At 36.4% G+C, this 24,827-nt stretch overlaps 1 protein-coding gene across 2 annotated transcripts in view; it reads left to right on the top strand.

Annotated features, from left to right (window-relative positions):
* UNC13C (unc-13 homolog C) overlaps positions 1 to 24,827 on the top strand; it is a 184,326-nt gene that overhangs the window by 52,645 nt on the left and 106,854 nt on the right. For both annotated transcript variants that reach the window (XM_009940223.2, XM_075431450.1), the window contains 5 exons: positions 3,238 to 3,465; positions 7,149 to 7,290; positions 18,599 to 18,768; positions 20,764 to 20,879; positions 22,361 to 22,524. In XM_009940223.2, coding sequence (XP_009938525.2) covers positions 3,238 to 3,465; positions 7,149 to 7,290; positions 18,599 to 18,768; positions 20,764 to 20,879; positions 22,361 to 22,524 — 820 coding nt within the window. The remainder of the gene's footprint in view (positions 1 to 3,237; positions 3,466 to 7,148; positions 7,291 to 18,598; positions 18,769 to 20,763; positions 20,880 to 22,360; positions 22,525 to 24,827) is intronic.

The following is a 24,827-nucleotide window of genomic DNA, read 5'->3' as shown; positions in this document are numbered from 1 at the left end:
ATTCAAGATTAGGTACTTAGACCAAGAGATTGTCAGTATTTCTTAAGATTTAGTAGCCACAGAAATCAGCTTGAAGAAGCTGTACAATTCAGCCTTTTGACAAACTGGAATCACTGGTATCTGGTATCCCATCCCCCACTTTCCAGTCTTATGACATTATGCCTTCGTAATTTAATATAAATGTCTCTCTCTTTTTTGTCCTCTAAAGTACTAAGAAACCTTCACTCACAATGAAAAAGAAAGAAAACAAAGCATAAAATATTTATTCTGTAAGACTTCGCTGGGATCTTATGCTGAAAGATGACCTTTTCCAACTCTGTAGATGTGTTGATAATTTCTTCTTTAGCTATTGCAAGCTTAGTGTGCCTCAACAAAAAATGCCATCAAAAGACATAACAGTGTTTGATGGTATTGAAGAGAAGGAAGTATGTTGTTTTTCAGTATTGAAATATCATAGTTCTAATTGCATAGCAACTTGTTCAGCATAATTTTGTCTTAATTTTACTATTTAAAGGCAACAATAATACTTTGATCCTCCCAGGAGCTGAGGATGGCTGGTTGAATGATGTTTTCACAACCTTTTGGAAGGGTGAAGTACTTAATGCTGCTAAGTGTGATAATGGTGATGATGACTGTCACATTCAGTGTTGTGAGACCTCGAGTAGCGTTTAACAACATGAGCTAAAATTCAGCAATACCTATAGCAAGTGGTGATGTGTCATTGATTATAAAATTTCTAGTATTCTTGCATCTTGCTTTGTATGTCAGTCTCGACTAGAGTTGAAATAGCCTGTTTAGCACTGCAGGAATTTCAGGTTTTGCTTCCCACATTTGTAATACCATCCTGACCACACAAGTCTGATGCTTCTTTCTCACACCCAAGTGCAAGAAGGACATTTGTTTTTTCAAGAGTACGCTTAAGTTATTCCTATACAATATGTATTGTAGAGACATTGATCAGAAAATCTTTCCTCTGACAGACAAAGGACATTTTATGAGGAGAACTTCACTTTGGCTTGTAAAGGGCCTCTGAGATCAGTTATGATTTTTAGAAAGAGAAATCTCTCCGGGGCTCTCCTGGGAAGAACTGTGAATAAAACCTGTAGCATCATGGTGTTCTTATACTCCTTTTTTTATTATTATTGTTAAAAACAGTAAAAGTTGTACTGGTTTTGATGTCCCAGCCGAACCAGCAAATCATCTGAGTGTTCACTTTGTTTTCCGGACTTATTTTCTAGCATAGACCTGACATACCACCGCAGGTTAATACAGTCTCAAAGTTATTCTCACATAGGTAATATTCTTTGATATCTTCTACCATCCTCATGTAGTTACTGAAATTGTCAATAATGACACTTTTACTGGAGAGACGAACCTGTCTGCTCCATACCTGTGATATATTATTTTCTCGGGTGGTCACTCAAAAAGAGTTTTCCAAAAGGCCATTAAGTTTAAAAACACACTAGTACAGATGTGGTGTGTAATGATTGAGTTTTAATATCACAATTTAGTGCCTATTACTCAGCTTTCTTCCTTTTTTTTTTTTCTTTCTTTTGAACACTGCCCTTTGTTACTGCTGTGAAAACAAAGCATACTGTCATGTTACACTCTAGGTGAGTTATGGATCATTGCCAATGTATCAACAGAAGAGAGCAAGTGTTGCTGCATCTCAGAACTGACCCTGCAGTAGCTGTGTTCTGTCATTAGGTTTCCACCTGCATAACACAAGCCTTTGTAGCACAGCAATACATTTCTTTCTTGAAAATACATTGGTTTTATTTAGAAGGTTCTCTACTTTCAACTGCCGTGATTTTTACATCTATTAATATATCTTCATCTTTGTATTTCATAAGAGGAAGGAGACTACAATTCTTTTCCTTGAATCCTATCCCTGGCCTGCAACTCTTAAGAGCACGGTAATGCAGGTTCACATCACTCTTAGTACGATGAATTTGCAAAATTAGTTTTCATAAGATTCTCTATCCCCATGTCACTCTTTCCAGGATCTTCTCTGTGGCTACTAAACTCAGTATTCCTTGCAGAAATTTCCTGGATAGTTCCAGTGTTAGAATTCTTGGAAAAGCATTCCCTTCAATTTGTTCAGCTGCAACCTGAGTATAATGTCGTATCTATTCTTTGGGAGACAGGGCACGGAAGAGTGGCTTAAATAGCCATCAGAAAATTCCACTGTTAACATCAAGCTTTGTGAAGCACTGCTTTGTTCACACATGATGTTTAAAGAAGGGGTAGTGTGCGCTACTGATCCAGTGTGGGGATGTCAAGTCAGTGTTACAGAGCTGTTTGACCTTTAGGGTGGTCCCAAACTAATCTAAATGCTTAAATCCAGTGAATGCTTATGTTACAGTAGATTCTGAATGCTTTGTTAAAATGATTTATATGATAATTAACTTTTATTTTTCATGAACACTGTTCCAGGAAGGAATGAAAAACTTTCTATGAGTGCAGGCAGCATCAGCGAATATTGAGATGTATCTGGAAGCAGTCAAGAAAGCATCAGAAGCTGCTATGTCTATTTTTTTCTACTGTTCATTAGATTTCCACTGTGGGAGAGCATAGCAGGAGTCTAGGTTAATGTCATTACTGTCAAACTAAAAATTCTCAAAAAAATGAGGTGGAAACATTACCTGTTTTAAATACTGTTTCTATTAATTTTGGGATTTTTTTTGTCCTAATGAACCAAGTATGGTTTCTTGTACCATTCTACTCCAAAAGGCGAAAGTGAAAGGAATGGAAAAGTTGTTGTATCATGCTGACTTAGAAAAAAAATATTAAATTATTTGAAACAGTATTCACATAAGCATTATTGAAGTTTAGCTAGTAACAGAGGCACAGGACAGATCAGACAGACCAGGATACTGCACACTTCTACATACCTTTCTGGAAGATTCGGTTTGCTTAATTAGGGAAGAAAAGTTGCTCACATGTTTGGATGTTTTCAAAGTTCTGATCAGTACTGAATAGTACTGATTCAATAAATATTTCTAGGTGTAACACATACCTGATTGAAGTTGAATATTACCCTGTCATGTTAAACTAAACCAACTGATAATTTTAGGTGTCACAAAGAATAAATATAAGAGGCTTGAAATTATCCAGATGAAATGCATACCTCCTTTGAGTACTGCGGTGCCAAGAATTGGCTGGAGATTCTAGAGGGGAAAAAGAACTAAGATAGCAATTTTTTATTAAAAGTAATGACCTTTTCTCTCATTTCAGGAGCTGCTGAGAAAAGTTCCAAGCATGGTGCAGAAGATAAAACACAGAATATTATTAGTGCTATGAAGGAAAGAATGAAGATTAGAGAGAAAAATAGACCAGAGGTGTTTGAAGTGATCCAGGAAATGTTTAGTATTTCCAAAGAAGATTTTGTACAATATACAAAAGCAGCAAAACAAAGTGTTTTGGATGGAACATCCAAATGGTCAGCAAAAATAACCATCACAGGTAAATTTTCTTCTGAACTCTTTGCTTGAAGAACTCTTTCTTTCCTAGTCCCCTGGTCTGGGAATAAGATTTATTATAATTAGAGTTGGAACTGCGTGTTCAGTTGCATACTTGGTGCATCCAGAAGTGCTGAATTTAAAGTGTGCTAACTGGAAGACTTGTAAGTTACAGCTCTTGGCAAAACTACTTTATATTCCACTGCTCTAGGAAGGAAGATAAGTAAACGGTCTTGTGTCTCCTCTACCTCTTACCAATATTTCCTGTGCTAGTGCTGAACTTTTTGCCACCAATTGCAAGAGTTAAAGTTCACAATTGTGTTTATGGGGTTTTAATGATTGTAATGCTAAGAACACCGCAACTTGCAGTTCCAGACCCCGTTGGTTTAAAACTCATCATCCATTCTTGTTGCTTGACTAACGAACGGTGTGTTCCAGTTTAGTGATGCTGAGCCAGTGAAGCCTGCACACCCAGAATATACTCAATATTGCTTCCCACTGCATTAGGCTGGTTGTTTATAAAGATTTTCAGGTCCTCTGACTTTGACGTTTCAGTTTTTGAATTAAAACCTCAGCACAGAGATTCTAAATAAAGCTCAGCTGACTGCACAGGTCAGCCTGACTTTATGTGACACTGGATTAGAGACAAATGCAGATTAAACTAAAAGACCAAAGAACTGAAAGGCAGTGATGTAAAAGGTGAAGGGACTCTGGTTAGATTTCGCATCTAAATTAGCCTCAATTTAATTTTAATGTCATGAAAAATAATAAGCCCCCTTCTGATATTAAAAGTAAATTAAATATTTTCTTTTTCTCTAGGATTTGTATTATTCCTGTTGGGGGGGCTAAGGAGATAAACTTTAGGGACTTGTTTTTAGCTTTTACTAGTAAGTTTTGATGAAAATGAGTGAAACAAAAGCTGTATTTTGAAATAAACAATAGTGGATACTTAAGTAACCCACATCTTTTTCTTATTACTCAACGGCAGCTTGCATCAAAGGTATGCTTAATTCAGTTCTTGGTACCTGACATTTCACACCTGTACATACAGTAATTTTCCTAACGTATTTTACAATAGATTTTCCATATATCCCCTGTAAGGTCAAGCATATGCACACTGTTAAAAAAAATACAGGAGTGTCCTTTACTACTCTTTTCTTTGGGAAACAAGTGACTAGGATACCCGAAGCAGATAATTGCATTATTTTATCAAGTCACTCAGTAAATGTGCAAATGTTTTCAGACTCTCTATCTGATGGGTAAACATTAATTTACTAGTTTTGGTACAAAATTCACTTACATTTCTGAGTTGCTTGGTGGTTCTTTTTACAAGTAAAACTCATGCTGATTTGAGTTCTGCAGAATCATGACCTAATACATGAATTATATAATAATTTAGGAAGTGATGTTGGAAGGGATTTCTTCAGTATATTCAAACGTTCTGCTGGAAGTGATGTTGAAAGGGATTTCTTCAGTATAGCCAAACTTTCTGTGAAAAGCAGGATTAACTCCAAAGTTAGATTAACTTGCTCAGGGCTTTGTCCAGACTAGATTAGAACCTCTCCAAGGATGGAGATTCCCCGTTCTTTCTGGGAAACCTGTCCTGCTTAATGGAAAAGCGGTTTCAGTTATTTGCCACTCACATTGTAAGTCTGTTTTCCTTATATCCAGCTGGGATTTCTCCTGCTGCAGCTTGCAGATGTTACATCTTATTATTTCACTGTGTGCCTTTGAGAAGAGTCCAGCTTCCTAAAATCATAGAATGGTTTGGGTTGGAAGGGACCTTTAAACGCCATGTAGTCCGACCCCCCTGCAATGAGCAGGGACATCCTCAACTAAATGGGCTCATCCAGGAGCTCATCTTCTCTGTGATGTGCTCTTTAGGTGGTAGAGGAAGGCAGCTTGATATTTTCTTAGCCTTCCTCTGCTCCAGGATAAGCAGACTCAAAACCCTTAGCCCTTTCTCACATGTCATGTCCCCCAGCCAAACTGGCAACCCTCCATTGGACTTTCTCCAGTTTGTCAGTCTCTTTTACTGGGGAGCTTCAAAGAGCAAAAACAATATTTCCTCTTGGTGTGGCCTCACAGGTGTCAAATGGATGCAAGTGAACATTTCCTTCAGTTTGCTGATTACACCCTGAAGAAAGAATGCAAGATTCTCTCTTCATGAGAGAATTTCCCACACCAAGTGAAGAAACTTAGAGCCAAACCTAAGCTCGTTGTTGGATCTCAGAGAAAGAAGGAAAGAGAATCCAGACTTTCTGAGGAGCACAATATTGATAGGGAACAGTAGTAGGGAGGCCATTCTGAAGGTTATGGGATAGTGCATGAAAATCAAAAGAATGGTTGTTGAATTTTGGGACTGTCACCGAGCACTGGGGACATGGAGAGGTATGTCAGGGAAAATATTTAATTCATATTCTTACTTTTAGTTCTACGTCTAAAGGATACTCAAGATTGCCTGGTATTCAAGCCAGTACAACAGTTAACAATTCTGGAAGACATTTTCTTGCATAAATAGGAGAAGGATATGTCTTTGCCTTCTTCTTCCCTTTGGTTCTACAGTGAGTGGGGAAGACAAAATATCTTCTAGTTCATTCCTAAGAGTTAGTCTTTTCAGGAATGAGATGTGTAACAAAAATAACAGAAACTTACTTTTTTCACTGAAGTCAGCAGGTATCAATGAACTCACACCAGGAGCTGATCTGCTGAGTAAGAAGGTGCTGTTTTTATGTAATCATGTTTCTGAGCACAGTGAGGGAGCTTCATTACCCAAAATGATTGATATTAGAGAATGTTAACTAGATGTTACCACTGAGATGTTTTAAATATGTGCAAAAAAGTAAGACCAAGCTCTGCTGATGCTAGGATCCATGGCCAATGTTTTAGCTGCAGCTCTCTGGGTTTGGTAGGCTGCTGTTTAACAGTTCTGATTTCTCCTGGGATTTCCAGTTTTATGAATTATGATGGAAAATCAAATTGTGTGTGTCTACATTTGCCACAAAATGAGTGTACATTAACTATGCACCCACGCTATCTGCCAGAAGGGCTGACAAATACATAAATAGTTAATGATAATTGATTTGAAATGTCACTGTGTCTGTGATAGAATAGGAAGTATTCTGAAAATCCTCACGGTTCACCTCTTACATGAGGAAAAGAAATAGCAAAATCATAACCATGCCCCTCATGTTTACTTTCATAATCCACAATGCAGATTTTTGAAAATTGGAGGTTTTACTGAAATTCTAGTTTGGATCTTTGGAGAAATTTTGGAAATCTTTACTTATTTATTTGGGGGGCAGGAACGGAAATTTTAGGGAATTATTAGACTCAAGACAAGTTATACAACAGTATATTACTTGCCATGCGATTAAACCAAAGCTCAAGAAGAGTATCTGAATTATGAATGGCAAGAAAAATATTTGTGTTGTGCTCTGTAGTGAATACTTAAATTTATTACTTTATTAAACCATATTTGTAAATTTTATAGAGTCCAGAAGGGTAGTTAGACAAGCCTTGTCTATCTCCAAAATAACAGATGCTGGGAAAATTCATCCAGAAAGCTTTGTTTCATGAGCCCTCAGTTTCAGGGCTTTGTTTCCTGTTGTTGTTGTCACTGTCTCATTCATTTCTTCACAATGAAGGCTATGAGGGCTAAAGCACATTTCTCTCCTTTTTTTGCAGTTCTTTGTGCTCAGGGCTTACAGGCTAAGGATAAAACTGGCTCAAGTGACCCATATGTTACTGTGCAAGTTGGCAAAACCAAGCGCAGAACAAAGACTATTTTTGGAAACTTGAATCCAGTATGGGACGAAAAATTCTACTTGTAAGTATAGATGATACTGTTATTTCTTGCTTTTAAATTTGCATTTAGGTAATATAATGCTACCAAATGAAATAATTACATAATCTGAAAATATTTGTTGTCTATACTATGTATATTCATAACATTAATAAATTAGCAAGTTCTGAATTGAGAGAGCATAGAACTTTACTGTGACTATTGTATAGTAGTCATACAGCTCAATTATGTCTTTTGGGGGATCTATTTGGAGGTATCTATTTATTCTAATTTTTTAGGGAACATAAGTAACAGTTTTCAGACTTTGACCTTACATACCAAATGCTGGCGTTACAAATCATAGAATGGTTTGGGTTGGAAGGGACCTTACAGATCACCTAGTTCCAACCCCCCTGCCATGGGCAGGGACCCCTTCCACTAGACCATGTTGCTCAAAGCCCCATGCAGCCTGGCCTTGAACACTTCCAGGGAAGGGGGCATCCACAACTTCTCTGGGCAACCTGTTCCAGTGCCTCACAACCCTCATAGTAAATAATTTATTTCTTATATCTAATTTAAATCTACCTTCTTTCAGCTTGAAGCCATTACTCCTTGTCCTGTCACTCCATGCCCTTGTAGAAAGTCCCTCTCCAGCTTTCTTGCAGCTTTCTTCAGGTACTGAAAGTCTCTCCCCAGAGACTTCTCCATGCTGAACAACCCTGACTCTCTCAGCCTTTCCTCATAGGAGGGGTGTTCCATCCATCGCATCATTTTTGTGGCCCTCCTCTAGACCCGCTCCAACAGGTCCATGTCTTTCCTGTGCTGAGGACTCCAGAGCTGGATGCAGGACTCCAGGTGGGGTCCCACCAGAGCAGAACACAGTGGCAGAATCCCCTCCCTTGACCTGCTGGCCATGCTTTACTTGATGCAGCCCAGGGTACGGTTGGCCTTCTGGGCTGCAAGTGCACACTGCCAGGTGATGTTGAGTTTCCCATCCACCAGTACTCCCAAGTCCTTCTCCCCAGGGCTGCTCTCAATCCATTCTCTGCCCAGCCTATATTCGTGCTTGAGATTGTCCTGACCCACGTGCAGGACCTTGCACTTGGCCTTGTTGAACTTCCTGAGGTTTGCACGGGCCCACCTGTCGTGCCTGTCAAGGTCCCTATGGATGGCATCCCTTCCCTCCAGCGTGTCGACCACACCACACAGCTTGGTGCCATCGGCAGGCTTGCCTTACTATGTCTCAGATACTAACCATGCAAGTTAAATGATTTTTTTTTATTCAACATTACATTTCTCCTAGGTGAAACTGGGGAATTTGTTATTAACTGGTATGCTTCGGGCTCTGGGCTGGGCTTTTTGTAATGTCTGTTCTTTTCAAGTCTGAGGGTTGCCCAGAAGTCGAATGTGGAGAGTATGGTACAATCCTCCTTTCTTTGGCCACAGCCTCTGAACATGGTATAGTTTGTTGTCAGCATGTCACAGAAGTTCAACCCTGACGGCAAAGTAGATGTTTCAGTCCGTAATACGTTCACTAAGGCTTGAATATGATTTCACACCAGTTCTAGTTCTGGCAATGCTCCTAGAACTTCTTTCAGGAAAAATATGTTTCAGTATGGGAAATTCCAACTCACAGGTACCATACCGTTTCTTTCCTGATGATATTGCCTTAGGATAAAACACGTTCCTGACTGAGAATGTGACCAATCTGATAATAATATCAATTTGCTCAGTGTGATTCCTCTACATGTAGCAGAAGTATTTCAGCATTTATTCTTCTCTCAGCTTGATTACTGTGTGCTGCAGTATATAGTGTGCGCTTATACTACTATTTTTTTGAAGTCAATTAAGGATTCTAAAAGGCTAATATAAACCCTGGATTTTCTTTGGAAAATTTTAAGTCAAAGAGAACTGTTTATTTAGGCAGATTTTTAAAATTTTTCAGAAATGTTCCAGTCTATCCCAAAAGCACCTACCACAGTACTATCATATGAGGTTAGTAGGTGTTTTATGGAAGCTGTGTGAAAATACTTGTATAGTAAATTATGAAAAGAAGAAATTATAATAATAAAAACGTATGTACAATTTCAGTGTTTGTTAAATACACGGTTTTATTTGCATTTTTACTGAGAATATATGCAAACTGTTGACACATAATAATAGCCTAACCTTTTGGTACTACGCTATAAAAGTATCATATGCTTATGCCTAATCTCTATTCAAAACTGGATGTTAATTTGATACAACTTGATGAAACCCTGTATCAGCGACGATAAAAATGATGTGTCATTTTTCATAAACAACCTTGAATTCATGAAGCAGCAGCAGAACAGCTCAGGATCCTGCAGACTGCCCAGTCAAGATTCAAAATCTGTAGCTAGTCACTGTGTGCAACAAACAATTTCAAAATAGTGACTCACTACAACGTAAAATAATTGTCTTCAGGTTGTAACACTCTTTAGTTTCTTCTTAAATTCTTTTGCTCCTATAAGGAGGACAATAGTTGTCATTATTCCTGTCTGCATAAACCATGGAAACTATTTCTGTTAGGGTTCGGGCATTTGAAATGGAGCTCTGTTTTTTTCAAGAAGGTGAAATGTCGTAACACCAGAAGTTATCTTCTTATCATGTAGCACAACAGCTGTTCTCTCTTCCCTGTTTTTTGACTAAGATCTGCTACCTTATTGTTGAGGAGGTTGCCATTTCACTAGTGAGTTTGAGAGAGGTGTGACCCAGGATGCCGCTTCAATATGTCTGGAAAAGGTACTTAGGTGATCTAACTATATTAAACAATGTATGCCCATTCCTCTGACAGATTGAAAGGCCGGTAGTAGAAATGAATAGTTAATTCAGAGAAAACATGCACTTAGAAAATTGTTACAGGCTTTCCCTATACAGATCATGTTTTCAAGTTATTTGTGTTACTCAAGTAACAACTGAAGTGTCATACCTCATTGAATGACTGAGAGTCACCAAAGGTAGGAGATCAATGACTTTCTTGCATTAAATTGTATGAGTTGCACAGTGTCAAAAATTGGAAAAGCAATTCAGTAAATCTGGTATGAAGCTTTAAATGTGTTTTCTCAGAGGTGAGCAGGGCTACCATAAAATCCCTGGAAAGTTTTTTTCATCCAGTACTAAGTATTACTATTATCTGCTGCTCTAGCAGTAACATTAATAACAAAACCCCAAATCCTACTATAGCCTAAATCGCCAGAGTAACTGCTTTGAACTGAATACATTTTCAATCATTTTTATAGCACTTGTATTTTGTAAAATAAAGTTATCTCCCTGACTTACTTAATGCATTGGGTTTCAATTGAAAGTATATGAGAATTTCTAAAGTGTATTAAATAAGCTATAAATGTTTAACCACAAGATTAAATCTAAAGTAGATCAGTATAACTATTTCATTGACTCAGGAAGTTTCATTTAAATTAGGTTCTACTAGTGATATTTGATAGTTCTGTTTAAAATAAAATGCTAATCATCATTGTAACTCCTAAATGATAAATTGCAGAAATAAAATATATCTCAAAGTCTTACAACCATATACTTAATATTTATTTTTATATTTGTTTAATATCAAAACATTCATTTAAATCTCCCCATCTGTTCCAGAACAAGGACTTGGAAAAAACACTGGCTCACCGCTGTGCATTTGCTCTGCCATAACAGACAGAGCGAGGGCAGTGTTCTAGTTTGCAGAATCCCACATAACCCTATGACGATTGTATGGTAAGCAGGGAGTGAAAGTTTCTGACAAAACATAATGTAACCCTCTGCTAAGGGGGGATACTAGCATAGGTTTTAATATGGGAACTCATAAACCTTAACTAAAGCAGAGCTTACGTACAGCTGCATGCATCTCAGTAAAAAAAAAAAACCAAGACTATGAGAGGAAGAATATATCTTTCTTTGAAAAGTATATTTTTTGTACACAATATACAGAAGTAAATAGGCCAGCAGATGTTCCTTTAAGGAATGTAATATAGGTGGTAAGGGCTTTGATTCTTTCTACTGGCATTACTGGAAAGTAGATAACAAAGCAGTTTTTATTATTTCAATAAAACATCTGTGATAGGAGAGTTTTTTCAATGCAAGAGCAAAGGATAAGTCTTACAGCTGTCACCTCTCTTCTGCTTGAGTGTGGCATCTGATATGGGAAAAGGGACTGCACTTTGTTTAGTTACAATGAAAAGATATTTTGGCTGTATACTTTTCAGCATTGTACAGGCTTTTAGATCTATACACTATAGTAAAACTCTTGTGCACTCATGCTTTTCTTGGTTATTTTCAGCGGTTGATTGCTGCAATATGCGGTGTGAAATAAGCACACATCCCCAAACTGCCTTGCAGACTTTGCAGGTATCATGTTTCCTCTGGCTGCTCGTTAACACCTCAGATACAGTTGTATGATACAGAAGTCTTTCATATAAATGGGTGATTATTTTGCAGTACTTATTCTGTTTTGGCTGTCACTACGCCACCACACGGCTCTGATGAATAGCTTCATTGGATATCTATCTATTACTCCTTTCAGTGCATGAAATCATTTGATCTAATTTATTTAAATTAAACTAATGAGAAGTGGTTTTTTTAAGACTATGATTACCACCTGGCCAATATAATAGTTATCACTAAACTGTTAGAATATATATTTCTGACATTCTTGATTTCCTGGTGAGATACTGAAAATATTAAAGCAGATATAAAATACCCCAAACCTGTTTGTTCAAACAAACTAGAATGTTGCTGAGAATTCTTACAGCTGTATATTTTAGCAGATAATACTGGGGAAAAAGTATCCTCTAGTACCAAACAGCATTGATGTGGATTAGAGACCATGATAGTTAAAGTCTCTGTGTTGGTCGGAGAAGCTGTTCAGCTGATTCATATTTTGGTTATTTCAGTCTAGAGTTTCTGATGAAGTGAGAATTTCTGGCAGCTATTTCAGGCATCCAGCTGTGGATGTTCTTTCCTTAGAATTACCTTAAAGAGCAGCACTCACACTGTTTATTTATACTGCAAAGAAGTGATTTGTGGATTCATTTAAAGCAATATCTACTATAAGCAGCCATGTAGAGGAAATAAATACAACAAGACAACCTTACTGAAGTCCTTTCCTACTGTCATTTTATACATTCTTGATCAACTGAACTGACTTGTAAAAGGTATAATCTTCACTGTACATGAAGACAACAGAATTGTTAACTGTTTAAATGGTGTTCCAGTTTCCAGTGATATCTAAAAACAGTCTTGTGAGAATTGGTGAAACAGCTTAAGGATTGTTTCATAAACAAGAGTATATAACAGAGAATTATATTACACAAAACCAACTGGGTAATGGAAACTTGCAATTTAGTTTACTGGATTTATCCATTCTAAAAATTCTTCAATAAGCAGCCAAGTCTGAGAGACATCCTACTAATTAAAGTAACTGTATCTCACAGCCTTGGTCCAAAACGAGAAAGCAGAACACCTCTAAGAACCAATTCAAATGATAAATTGTTTTTTCAGCAATAATGTTCTTCAGTTTCACAGTACAGCATGTTTGGTCTGAATCTTTTTCTCAGACTGCTGTCAATACAGGTCAATTTTATACAACTCTCTTTTTGTTATGACAGAGTAAACTAATGCAAGAAAAGGCATAATTAGTCTCATTTTACTTTATCAGAAAGCATGGCCCGTGACCACACTGTTAAAGAATTGGGACTGTCCAGGCTAAAGAAGACACAAGTAGTGGAGGTAAGGATGTCTTTAAACACATCCTTTCTCCTGCAAAGAGGAAAGGAATAATCTAGTTTCCATCCTTACTGTTACAGTAGAACATGAAGTAGTAGGCACAAATTCCCTTTAGAGAGGCTTAAATCAGACTTCAGAAAAAATTTGCCAGCAGTGGGGCCATGATGTACTGGAGCAGATAGATTTCCTGAGAGAGTATGGAGCTATCTCTGAACACTTAAGAACAGAGTGGACAGACTTCTCATAACAATGCCATGGATGTGTCTGGTTCTGGTTTGCATTACTGCAGTAATGGCAGTGAAAATAAACATCAGGGTAGTAACAGGAATAAATGGTTTCCTGAATTTCATTCTACTACTGACTTCCATGACTGTGTGGTTTCTTTATACTCTTAGGACAAAATCTCTGTTGTCACCTTTCATTTCCTATCTAGACTGTATGGCATCGAAGATATTTTAGTATAAGGGAACAAAATTGAGTGCGTTTATGTGCATTACCTACTATGCAAGATGTATTCCTTATGCTTCTTTATAAAGGGGTTTACAAAAAGCAATGTCATTGTTGCTAAGGTGTTTTTTTAATCTGTGCTACATTTTGAACTACTTTTGCACATACATAGTTCGTGCAGTCAAGCGGCACCTTGATTTTTATCTATTTTCCAGTTAAGTCAATGTTGACTCACTGAATGAATATAGCACTTAAGAGAACGAAATATTGTCTCACAAAATCTATTCCTTTAGTTTGGGGAAGGCATCTAAGGTGTATGTAATGATCTACAACAAAAGCAATATCTATCTGAAATAATTATATGAATAATAAGTGTATCTGTGGTTAGTATCATGAAGTGATATGTATCATGTTTTCTTTATGTGCCTTTATGAGTGTATGTCCACAAAGAATTCAGGTACTTTTGTAACAGTGTGAAGAGAAATAGAAGCTACTAGAGAAAGAAACTGAAAACAAAATACAGCAAAAAACAAAGGCTATGTATTTCAATTACAGTAAACCACAGGGATTCTTCAGCAAGTGCTCTTACACAGGCGGGCTGGCAGTCTTCAGCTGAAATAGCCTATTGAAAAAAAAATTAAAAGATCTTCAAGTTTTTCTATCAACAAATTGAGTGACTTCTCTGGAACTTTGGCAAGTCATGTTGGCTCTGGATTTGCCATTTCTGGATAATTATGTAGGTGAATATTGTTTGGATCTTGGAATTCCTCACTGGAGAGCAGAGAGAATGTCTATAGAAGAAAACTACGTCACACTTCGGTATTTTTTTTGTAACCACTGTTGGGAACAAAAATGCATGCTAGTGCTTCTGGAGAAAAAAAAAAGGCTAAATACGTTTTGAAAAGTAGGAATGGACACTATGACAGAGAAGTAAGAAAGATACTTGTAGAGTGATTTAATCTGCCTGTGAATCGTTATCCCAGCTGTAAAACTACAGTAAGAATAGTATAATACTTCCCTTTTTTCACAGAATGGTCAGGGTTGGAAGGGACCTCTGGGGATCATCTAGTCCAACCCGCCTGCCAAAGCAGGGTCACCCAAAGCAGACTGCACAGGACCTTGTCCAGGCGGATCTTGAATATCTCCAGAGAAGGAGACTCCACAGCCTCCCTGGGCAGCCTGTTCCAGTGCTCCGTCACCCTCAGAGGGAAGAAGTTCTTCCTCATGTTCAGCTGGAACTTCCTGTGCTTCAGTTTGTGCCCATTGCCTCTTGTCCTGTCGCTGGGCACCTCTGAAAAGAGTCTGACCCCATCCTCTTGACACCCACCTTGAAGATATTTGTAGTCATTTATAGGCATTTTTAACATTTGTTTATTCTGTCACTTTCTTTTTTTAGAAATAACCTGGTCATCACCTGTGGCATTGAAAAATTTCCTATTACAATACAAGTTCTTCAAAGCTTTTCTACCACTAGCTGTCTACTCTTGAACTAGTTTGAGTACTTGGGAAGTACAAGACCATTTATCTCTTATTATGACAGGAAAGATTTTTCTCCACTTCTTTGGAGCTCTGATTAAAAGTGGTGTATCTTTGATTTTTAGACTGCTTATTTGTGAAATGATTGGTTAAAAGTTGATTTAGAAAAAAAAATGGTAAGCTACAAATTGTGCAAAACTGGAAGTGAGCAGGCAAAGGTGTTGCAAAGGTTGTCAGTGAAGTTCATTTTCTACATCTCAGACATAGCCTAATTTGTCTGCTGATTGCTTACAGAATTTCACCAAGATAGTGTATTATATTGGAAAAAATATTTTCTTGGAGTTATAGAAATGACACTTCTTTGGGGGAAAAAACCTTTCTACCTAGATTAACTATTCAGAGTATGTTTGCTAGTGGATGTAAGTGTTTTTGCTGAAGACTACAAGGAAAGAATGCTGTTATGATGAATATATTTCATTTTGACAGAGTGGGAAATTAGTCTCCATACATTCTTTGCTAGCTTCTTCATTCATTTGCGTTTATTTCTTTACTGAAAGTAGCATGATAACAATTAGCTGTTATTTTAACTCTGGTGCAGATCTTAAATGAGGTGTACAGTCAGTTCATGCCGGGTCACCTACTACTGTATTTACATAGGGCTACTATAATAAAGATAGTTTATTATTACATTTTTTATTACTCTAGCCAGTACAATAAGCAGGAATACTGTGAGAATTTTTTCACATCTGTGCAGCATTCTGTAAATGCAGAAGTAATGTAGCATCAACAGATTGTTGTTAAATTATTAAAACTGTCTCTTCTGTCTAGCATGTCTGAATATACTGCAGCTTTTCCAGCTTTCAAAAGCATCGGTATCTTCATTCTGTGTGTGCTAAAGAACAATTCATTTCTCACCTTGCTGTTGCATAACTTAGTGAACACTTTTAATGAGCATATAAAGCAGAGTGGCTAGAAGACAAACATTGAAAATAGTATATGTTGTCTTTATCTTGAATTTCCTGGGCTGAATTTCCTGGACAGAGTAAGCAGAAGTAGGAATCCCACGCAACGCTTTTTGCAAAGCCACAGAGATTCTGCGCAGCTGTTATCAGTGACTAAAGCAGAATGTGCATCTCATTACATAGTGCTGTTTCTGAGAGGTTGTGCAGGTAAGTAGGCTCATGCAGAGACAGCTCTGTAACTTTCGTAGTAAATCCCACTGCAGTCTCAATGCTACAGGGCAGGCCAGTAGAAACACATGTTCATCCACCCTTCCATTCTTTCATGACAAATCTGTGCTAGCTTTGGGGTCTTGCACAGGAGCGTTACAAACATGTAGCAGAGCTGACTCAGTGCTAAATATTACACACAATGATGAACATGTGAGTAAATCCACTGGTTGTGATAGGTCTCACCATGTTTCACTGACCTGAGTTTAAATGCGAAAAAGATGTGGGAGAGACGAATGAAGATATCAGGGAAAACTGCAGTCATCCTGACCATCTGAAGAAATATTCCTTAATCAGCTAAATGTAAATCAGAAGGAAATTGGTGTTGTCTCAGGAAGAAAAAAAATATGATGTTTGTACTGAAGGACCATGTAATGACTGTTTATACGCAGCATCTCCCTGAGAAGCAAAGCAGGAACAAGATTTCTACTAACAGCACAGATATGGTGATGAGGATCACATAAATGCCTCACCAGTAACAGATCTTCCTATGCCACTGTAGAAACCCCCTGTTTAATATTTCTGTTGGGTGCACAGCTAAATGCAGGACTCTAACAATGTTAAGCAATAATTCAGGGCTACATTTTAGGAAAATTAAATGGTTTCTGGGTTTGGCCTAGTTTCTTAAGACAAAGATTTTTGTTTGATCCATCTGTGTCTTCCTATATTTTATACATCCTTGCCAATAACTTTTGAATTTTGTGGTCAGTCAGAGAAATTTCACAGATTCACTAATACTATGTTCATCATGTACTATGACAACAGGTGGTCAGACAGATGAGATCCTAGCAGCATCCTCAACATGAGCTCACGGCCTAATAGACACCAGGGAGTCCATATGAAGGCATAATTTATGAAAATCCCCATTATGGGAGAAGACTCAATAGGCAATTGCTGTTTGTTAGATGTCCGGGAAGCCAGTCATAAGACGAAAGGAAACTAGGCTTCATTAGTTTTGCTAATCACAGAACAATGTGGGTTTTAGCTATTGGAGATATCTGCTATGTTAAAATTTGGAATACAGACAGACACAAGCATTTCTGTGGTACTGAATGATGTCGCAGTGAGGCAGAGTAAAAGCTGTGCATGCCATTTTTAGTGACTGATTGGCCTTGGCAGTAGTAATACCGATTAAAGCACTTTATACTTCCAAAGCCCGTTACCACCACTAATTAATTCTTAGAACACCCCTGAGGGGTGCCAGTTGGGAGATAAGCTATAGTATTACTGTTTTAATGCTGGAAACGCTGAGACAGATCTCTGAGTAGTGATAGTGCTTGGAATAGAATTCAAGTAAGAACCCTTAATCTAGTGTGAGACTAAGACCTTGCTGAAGATGAAAATTTGGTGCTACGCTTTCAAGATATATTTACAGATAACCAAAGATTCATAATACTTTAAATATTTTTGTAGCATTACTGGATGGATATATTAAAACAAAAAAGAATGGCTAGTACAGATGCATGATTATGACATGGCTTATATCTGATGCCAGATCTGTACTAGCCATTAAGTGTCGTTAGAAAGTTTTTGCTAGCACTGGCTTCTGAAGTCAAAGTCAGGATATTCCAATGAAGTCACCAAGAGCCAATACTGACCTGTAGTAAACAGTCTTCATTGTGGCGTATAGGAATGTATGTAGAGCTTCTTTTCCGCTTCTGTGCAAATATATGCAGGATGAAGCTGGGAGTAAAAAAATTTATGCACTGGGACCTTTGCATGTTGCAAGTGAAACTACCTCACTCTCTCATACATTCAATACCTTCTCAAATCCACTCAACTCATGAGAGGTTAGTAAGCCACTTAAAATTGCATTAAATTTTTTAATATAAGGCAGTCTGTCCCTCCTCCTTACCAGGGAATGGAGGTCTTGGAGGGAAGTAACGTAGCTTTTAAAGAAAGCAGCTACTTGTTTCCCTAGGTTTTTATGATTGCCTCTGTCTTGTTGCAATGTTTGTGCTTACTCATTAGGTTTTTTTTTCAAAAACTTCCTGCCATGTACTAGAAATATTCTTTACTATTTTCTCACCTTTTGTACTATAACATTCTAGGCTACTACTTTTGTGGTCTACAGTGTGTACTATATAGCATTCCCAAATGAATAAATCTGATCTAACTGTGTATTTCCTAATATATTTGTTCAATAGTAGCATCAAGAAGTACACATTTTAAATTAATAATTTTAATGAGGAGTTCATGACATTCCTAAATACAATCTATATGTATATATAATTCAGTCAAGTTAATCTCTTTACTTTCTCTTATATATAGTAATTGTCGTTTTGTCCATGTGGTATGGCATTTTATTCTACTGAATGTAGCAGGTTGTTTGTGTTTTGTCACTTTATGTAGTTAAGCAAGTGTGCAGAAATCAAGAACAATGAATTAGACAGTAGTATAAATGTATGTAGGTTATGTATCAATCATATTTTGTATCTTATTATTATTTTTTACAGTGAATGCCATAACTCCACAGATAGAATAAAAGTGAGAGTATGGGATGAAGATGATGACATCAAATCTAGAGTAAAACAACATTTCAAAAAGGAATCAGATGACTTCCTTGGGCAAACAATCATTGAAGTAAGAACACTGAGTGGAGAAATGGATGTGTGGTATAATTTAGGTATGATTCTTAATGATTTTTTTAAAATAAATTTAAGTAGAATCTCAGCATCTATAGATTTGGGACTTCAAAATATATAGCTTTCATACTAATATGCAGCTTCTAAAATCTTAAATATTACAGGTTGATTCAACAATGAGAGATACATTCTTGGTTTTGATCCAGAGTTATGACAGTTACAGAGAACAGACTAATCACAACAATATCAAAGAAAAAATATTTCATTTTAATGCAAAATTAAAACTATGTAAGAAAACACTACATTTCAGACTAGTCCATTCAGAGTAGCAATCTCTGAGAAATACCTCTACAAAGATACATAGCAAAATCTAGCAAATATTTTGCTTGTTGTCCACATTCATTTTATCACATATTTTTAAAAAACGTTTATATACTATTCTGGGCCTAATGATCTTTGTTTTTTGAATCTTGCTTGCTTGAGTTTTCTGTTCTGTACGTGTCAAATGTGTTTACATGCAGGCTCATAAACTGAAGACAGCCTGCTGAAGCTCAAAATGCTCTCTGTTGTCCATAATCACTGCACTTTCTTGTCTGGACAGGTCTTAAGACGTATCATTCTTTAAGCTAGAAGTAAATCAGTGAAAATGTGTCTCAGAGTATATTTCCTTTATCTAAATCTAAGCATACAACTGTCATTTAATTCTAAAAGTCTCTTCGAGTGCACTAAATGTTCTGGAGTAGCCCTTTAAAAGTTGGTGTCCTATATTTGATAATAAAACTGTGATAGTAATATTTTTATCTAGGTTGCCTGCTCTGTGAAAATTTCGGGTGAATTATGTGACATAATTTTCTGAAATTGTAAAGAATTTGTTTCCTAATCAACAGTCCTTGTTTCCCTGTCTAGTGTTTAATTTCCCAGTGACATATATAGAAGTATTGGGGATCTATTTGATTTCTTATTGACAATGGAAAGCCTTGCTTTATTTCCTACTTTTAATGAATTTTTTTTTAAAGGTAGGATTATTAGGGTATTATGAATTCTGAATTGTATTCCTTCAAAAATTTCAGGCACTTAAACTGATATAAATTATTATGAAATGGATTTTTAGAACAAATCTTGCTGAATGGATTTGACTGAAAGCGGTTTAATAATAACATCGAGAATCTATGTGCTCTGCAAAAGGAAGAATCTAGAATGAAAAACTTATAATCAGTACCTAAAAAAATATTGGCAAATGGCTCGTGATAATTCTAATATTCTATAAAGAATGGTGTATTTTATTCTGATACATAGACACATTGGCACAATTGCAGTATGTCACATCATACAGAAGAAAGAGGAGCGAAATACTCAAAACAATTGGATATGTGGAAAACCAACTGTTCTTAATTGTATTGTTCATCACCTCTCACATCACAGCACTTTGTGAAAGAATCATAAAAATTGTAATACCTATTGACTCAGTTACACTGCGAAAGTGGATAGGAAAAGTGAAAATTGGAGTCAAAGAAGAGCAATAACTCCACAATGAGTAACAGCAACTAAACGAACTAGTACAGACAGCGTAAACAAAGTTCTTCATATCATTTCTTCTGTAAGATTCAGCTTAGCACTGTAATTGAGTTCTGTTATGAACATTTTGAATTTCTCTCAGACATAGTAGCTCAGGTTGTTGCTAAAGGCTTCATAACTAAAGGAAAATATCAATAAGGAAATTAATAATAATTAGTACAGATACCATATAGAAAAGAGAAATAATTTCTATTGGAAAGGGAAAAGTGTTAAATAAAACACTATGCAACCTGGTTTGAATTTGGCAGATGAAATAGGAAAGAGTCTTTCTTCACAATTTGAATTCTCCTTCATGAGCTGAACCGTATGTGAGGTATTAAAAAAGATTCTCTTGTTCTCAACAGCTGCACTTTCTGGCTTTAAAAAACTTTCTTATTAAGATAAAATGTTTCATGAAAGCTTTTTACATGACAAATATGTATTCTTGATAGTTACTAATATATGATTTTTCTGCTCTTCAGAAAAGCGAACAGATAAATCAGCTGTCTCTGGTGCTATTAGATTGAAAATCAATGTTGAAATAGAAGGAGAGGAGAAAGTTGCTCCCTACCATGTGCAGTACACCTGTCTACATGAGGTATGTTGGAGAAGTTAAAGACAGCATGCTATGTACAAATTACTATTCAGTTGCTGTATGAATAAGGAAAAAAAGTGCTGCAGAACATTAGAACACCAAAACAAATAACTGCTGCTACACCTCAGGACAAGTTTGTTTTAGATTTCTCATTTTGCATTGCTGATGGCATATGAAGTTCAGAGTCAAAGGCAGAACAAAGTAACACCGACAGGTCATTCCTGCCAGTAGGAGTTAGAAAAAGAAGAGGAAGAGTCAGCCAAGTTCTCCCCACGCTGTATTTTGTTTTAGCATTTTGATGCTCCATACATGCTTGCTAATATCAAGAACATACAACCATTTCTGTATATTACAGAAATATATATATTAATTGTAAAGAACTTCTTTCCTGCTACATTAACTCATGTTTTGGAGAGAGCAAGAAAAAGCTGGAGAAGCTCAGGCGATGTAACATTTGGTTCTCCTATCGTCTAGATTGCTTTTGTCAATGTTGAAAAAAAATCATCACTGATAAACCATTGTGTCTTTCGAAAGATCTTCTTTGTATTTGATTCTTCTTCCCTCAAACAGTGATCCACATTGCAGTTCTGTTCTAAAAGTACAGGTACTTTCTGAAAGCTGATAGAGAATGTGCAGCTGAAAGTTCAGCACTAGTATGTATCCAGAAAATCCCATTGTTCACCATTTGTAAAACTGAATGTTCAGGGCATTTGTGCTCATAGATTTTGACCTGATATTGCAAATGCTTTGAACTGTGAAGTAAATGGCAAAATTCTGTTGCTTTAAGATAATCCACAAGACAGTTATGGGCTAATTAACAAAATGAAATTTTCAAAATTTTGGTATTTTCTTGGTCTCTGAAAATAGGAAATCAAATCTGCTGCTCAGTTTGTGGATACATATGGAGCTAGATAATCTGAGAAGCATTCTATGACATTGACATCAAATTCAACACTAGCTTTGGTCCTGATGTTGCTAAACCTAAACTATTGCATGCCTTTCACCACTTGAGAGGCTTCTGCAATGTTTCTGATAGGTTCCCTGTAACTTACTGTTCTTAAATAATGAATTTGAAATTTATTGGTCACAGATCCAATTAAATTTGGAGCACTATGTAGTGCGCGCAGTAACATCACAATTTAATTTATTAGCAAGGGCATATGATAAAGAAGAGAAAGTTTCTGCAAAATTATATGTCGCAGTCTCTCTGTGCCAGTTAGCTGACATGACCTTGTATCAAAGAGATCGATCAATGCGCTGAATCTCAAGACTGCACAACCAGAGTTCCATTATGAAAAAAGACATTTAGAGTCTTGGCATTTTTTGTTTACCAAATTATGACTAGTTAGTGCCAGCCTTCAGAAAAATTTTATTAAAACCCAAACAACTAACAATGAACACATTCATGACTATTATATAGGATATATTTTTAGAATGCCACTTAAAAGTCAAAAATTCCTATTTGAAACATTTCTTACATTTAGAATCTATTCCATTACTTGACGGAAGTTAAATCTAATGGTGGTGTAAAAATCCCTGAAGTAAGAGGTGATGAAGCCTGGAAGGTGTACTTTGATGATGCTGCACAAGAAATCGTAGATGAATTTGCAATGCGCTATGGAATTGAATATATTTATCAAGCTATGACGTAAGTATTATCATTTCTGGTTTTCTACTCTACTCTCAAGAATGTACTAGAGGGAAGTGATGAGTTCCAAGCCTTCATGCTTTCATTCTCAGTTTCACTCCCATTCCTGGTTTAAAATTTTTGTTATCATTTTTGTCCATCTGACTATCATTGAAATTCTTCTCATTTGCAACAGAATTAAAATATATTATAAGCATTTTACAAACTATTACTGGTATTACCACTACTGCATATCGTAATCCTTGTGATACCGATATGTGGCAAGGAACAGAATGACTTCCACTCTTCCAGATGGGATTGGGATGGTAGAACAGGCTTTCACAAGGTCTGTACTTTCCAGGAGTACAGAAATCATCATAGAACACCAGCAACAGCTATAGTAAACTTCCATAGTATATGTAAATGATTTATGCAAACCATTTTTAATGGTATTAGAAGTTGTTACTACATTGTACTAAAGTAGCTGTCTGATCACTTTAAGCTGATTGGTGCTGTGTTCTAGAGGCCTGGGGATGCAAGAGCTCCATCATGTATTCTTAATTTGTCCAGTGAAAAGTTTGCCAGTGGAAAGCAATATATTCTGCCCCTACTGCAGCTGTAGGAAAGCAGAGGACTCCAAAGAAGTCCTCTAAAGAAGAAACACAGAAAATTTTTCATATAGAAAGCCAATACTATGGAATTATTAATCAGAACATGTATCTAATTTTCTCCATCTCTTTACAGTGCATCCTAAAAAAAAGTAAGAAGTATGAAGGCACATAAAAGTGGTTTTCTTTTTATTGCAGTATATATTGACGCTATCTGCTATTGCAATGAACGTGTCTTTATGTAGCTCATTGTGAATTACTGAACTGTACATCTAATAGAAAGGTAGAGGATGTATTTGTAAGATATACGTTCTTAATGCTTTTCCTCCAAGGACCTTCAACAACTTTGCACAGAAGACTTACTTAAGCTTGAGAGTCCCCCTGTGTTATTGTATATTGTACTATATATGGAGGAACTAGTGCATTGAGTTTCATCAATACTGGGGTTTTCATGTTTAGCTTCTCTTTAACTACGTAAGCCTTTACATCTAGATCAAGTTATGTTACGTATTAACGAGCATAGTATTCTATTTTCATAACTTGATGTAAAATGGTATGCCATTTTTACAAAAAGGTTCATCTTTAAAATGATGGAGTTGTTCCTGCTTTGTGTATCAAAATTAATTCAAGGTTTTGTATAAGATGAATTCTCAAGAGCTATTAGTGCCAAGGGAGGGCTGTTCTTACTGTTTTTCTTACAAAATAAAGCAGCACTGATTTAGCATTTGTGTTTCCTCTTGACTATAGCCCCAGTAGTTGGTTATCTCAATACAGCATGGCTGTATTTTTGATGGACAACCTCAACTGAAATAGTATTTTGAAGTTTCTTCTCCTTCATCTCTTGATGAATACCAGTACTCTGAAACTTTCCAGATAATTTTTGAAACTGATGTTAGAAATTCAAATACAGAAAAAGTCAGCATGGCTTTGGCTTGTCCTCTTTTTGTTCTTGCTTTCTTCTGTACCTTTTCCACCAAATTTCCTTGCTGTTGATGACTGAAAACCAGGCATTTGAAGGCAGGTGTAATAAAAAAGTGAATTCAATACTGGTAGTCATAGGTAATTTACACAGGAAATAAAATCTATGATTTCATTGCTCCCATACCCATATCTATTTACATTTCAAAATGTTGCCTGTTAACAATGAGCAATCCCTATTTGAGGGGTAGGCCACGTACTATTTAAGGCCACATCCTGTTAAAGTTAGAAATAATAATGAAAGTCATCTCAAATACTACTTGGAGAAGACTATATATGTTCATATACATTATTTTGCTGATTTATCTGCAGACATGTCTCCCAGTAAGAGCATTCAGACTTTGGGGAGAAGAGTAGTGAAGACACTAGATCTGTCATGAGGAATTTTCTTTTGGACTGTTATCTATTGTTTTTATTTGTGTTTGAGATCACCTTTTTCTCCTGGAACAACTTTAATGGCTGGGAGAAAATGTACAGCTTCTTGATTTGGAAAATAGAATGATCAGATTCCATTTGGTAACTATGTGCTCCTACTAAAAGAAAAACAATTTTCTACCATACAACAGAGAGAGAATTTGAATGTAATCATTTTGCCTAAAGGAATATTGTGTAAGCATTTTATGCTCGAGAATCTAGTTGCAGAATATTTCTATTGCATGTCTAATGATAATATTGTAAATTAAAATGTTTGCATTTGTAAATGCAGAACTGACTATGCTTTCATAGCCAGTGAACCAG

Source organism: Opisthocomus hoazin, chromosome 10 (assembly GCF_030867145.1).
Source record: "Opisthocomus hoazin isolate bOpiHoa1 chromosome 10, bOpiHoa1.hap1, whole genome shotgun sequence".
Lineage (NCBI taxonomy): Eukaryota > Metazoa > Chordata > Aves > Opisthocomiformes > Opisthocomidae > Opisthocomus > Opisthocomus hoazin.
The sequence above is the reverse complement of the archived record's forward strand: the minus strand, read 5'-3'. Positions and strand labels throughout refer to the sequence as shown.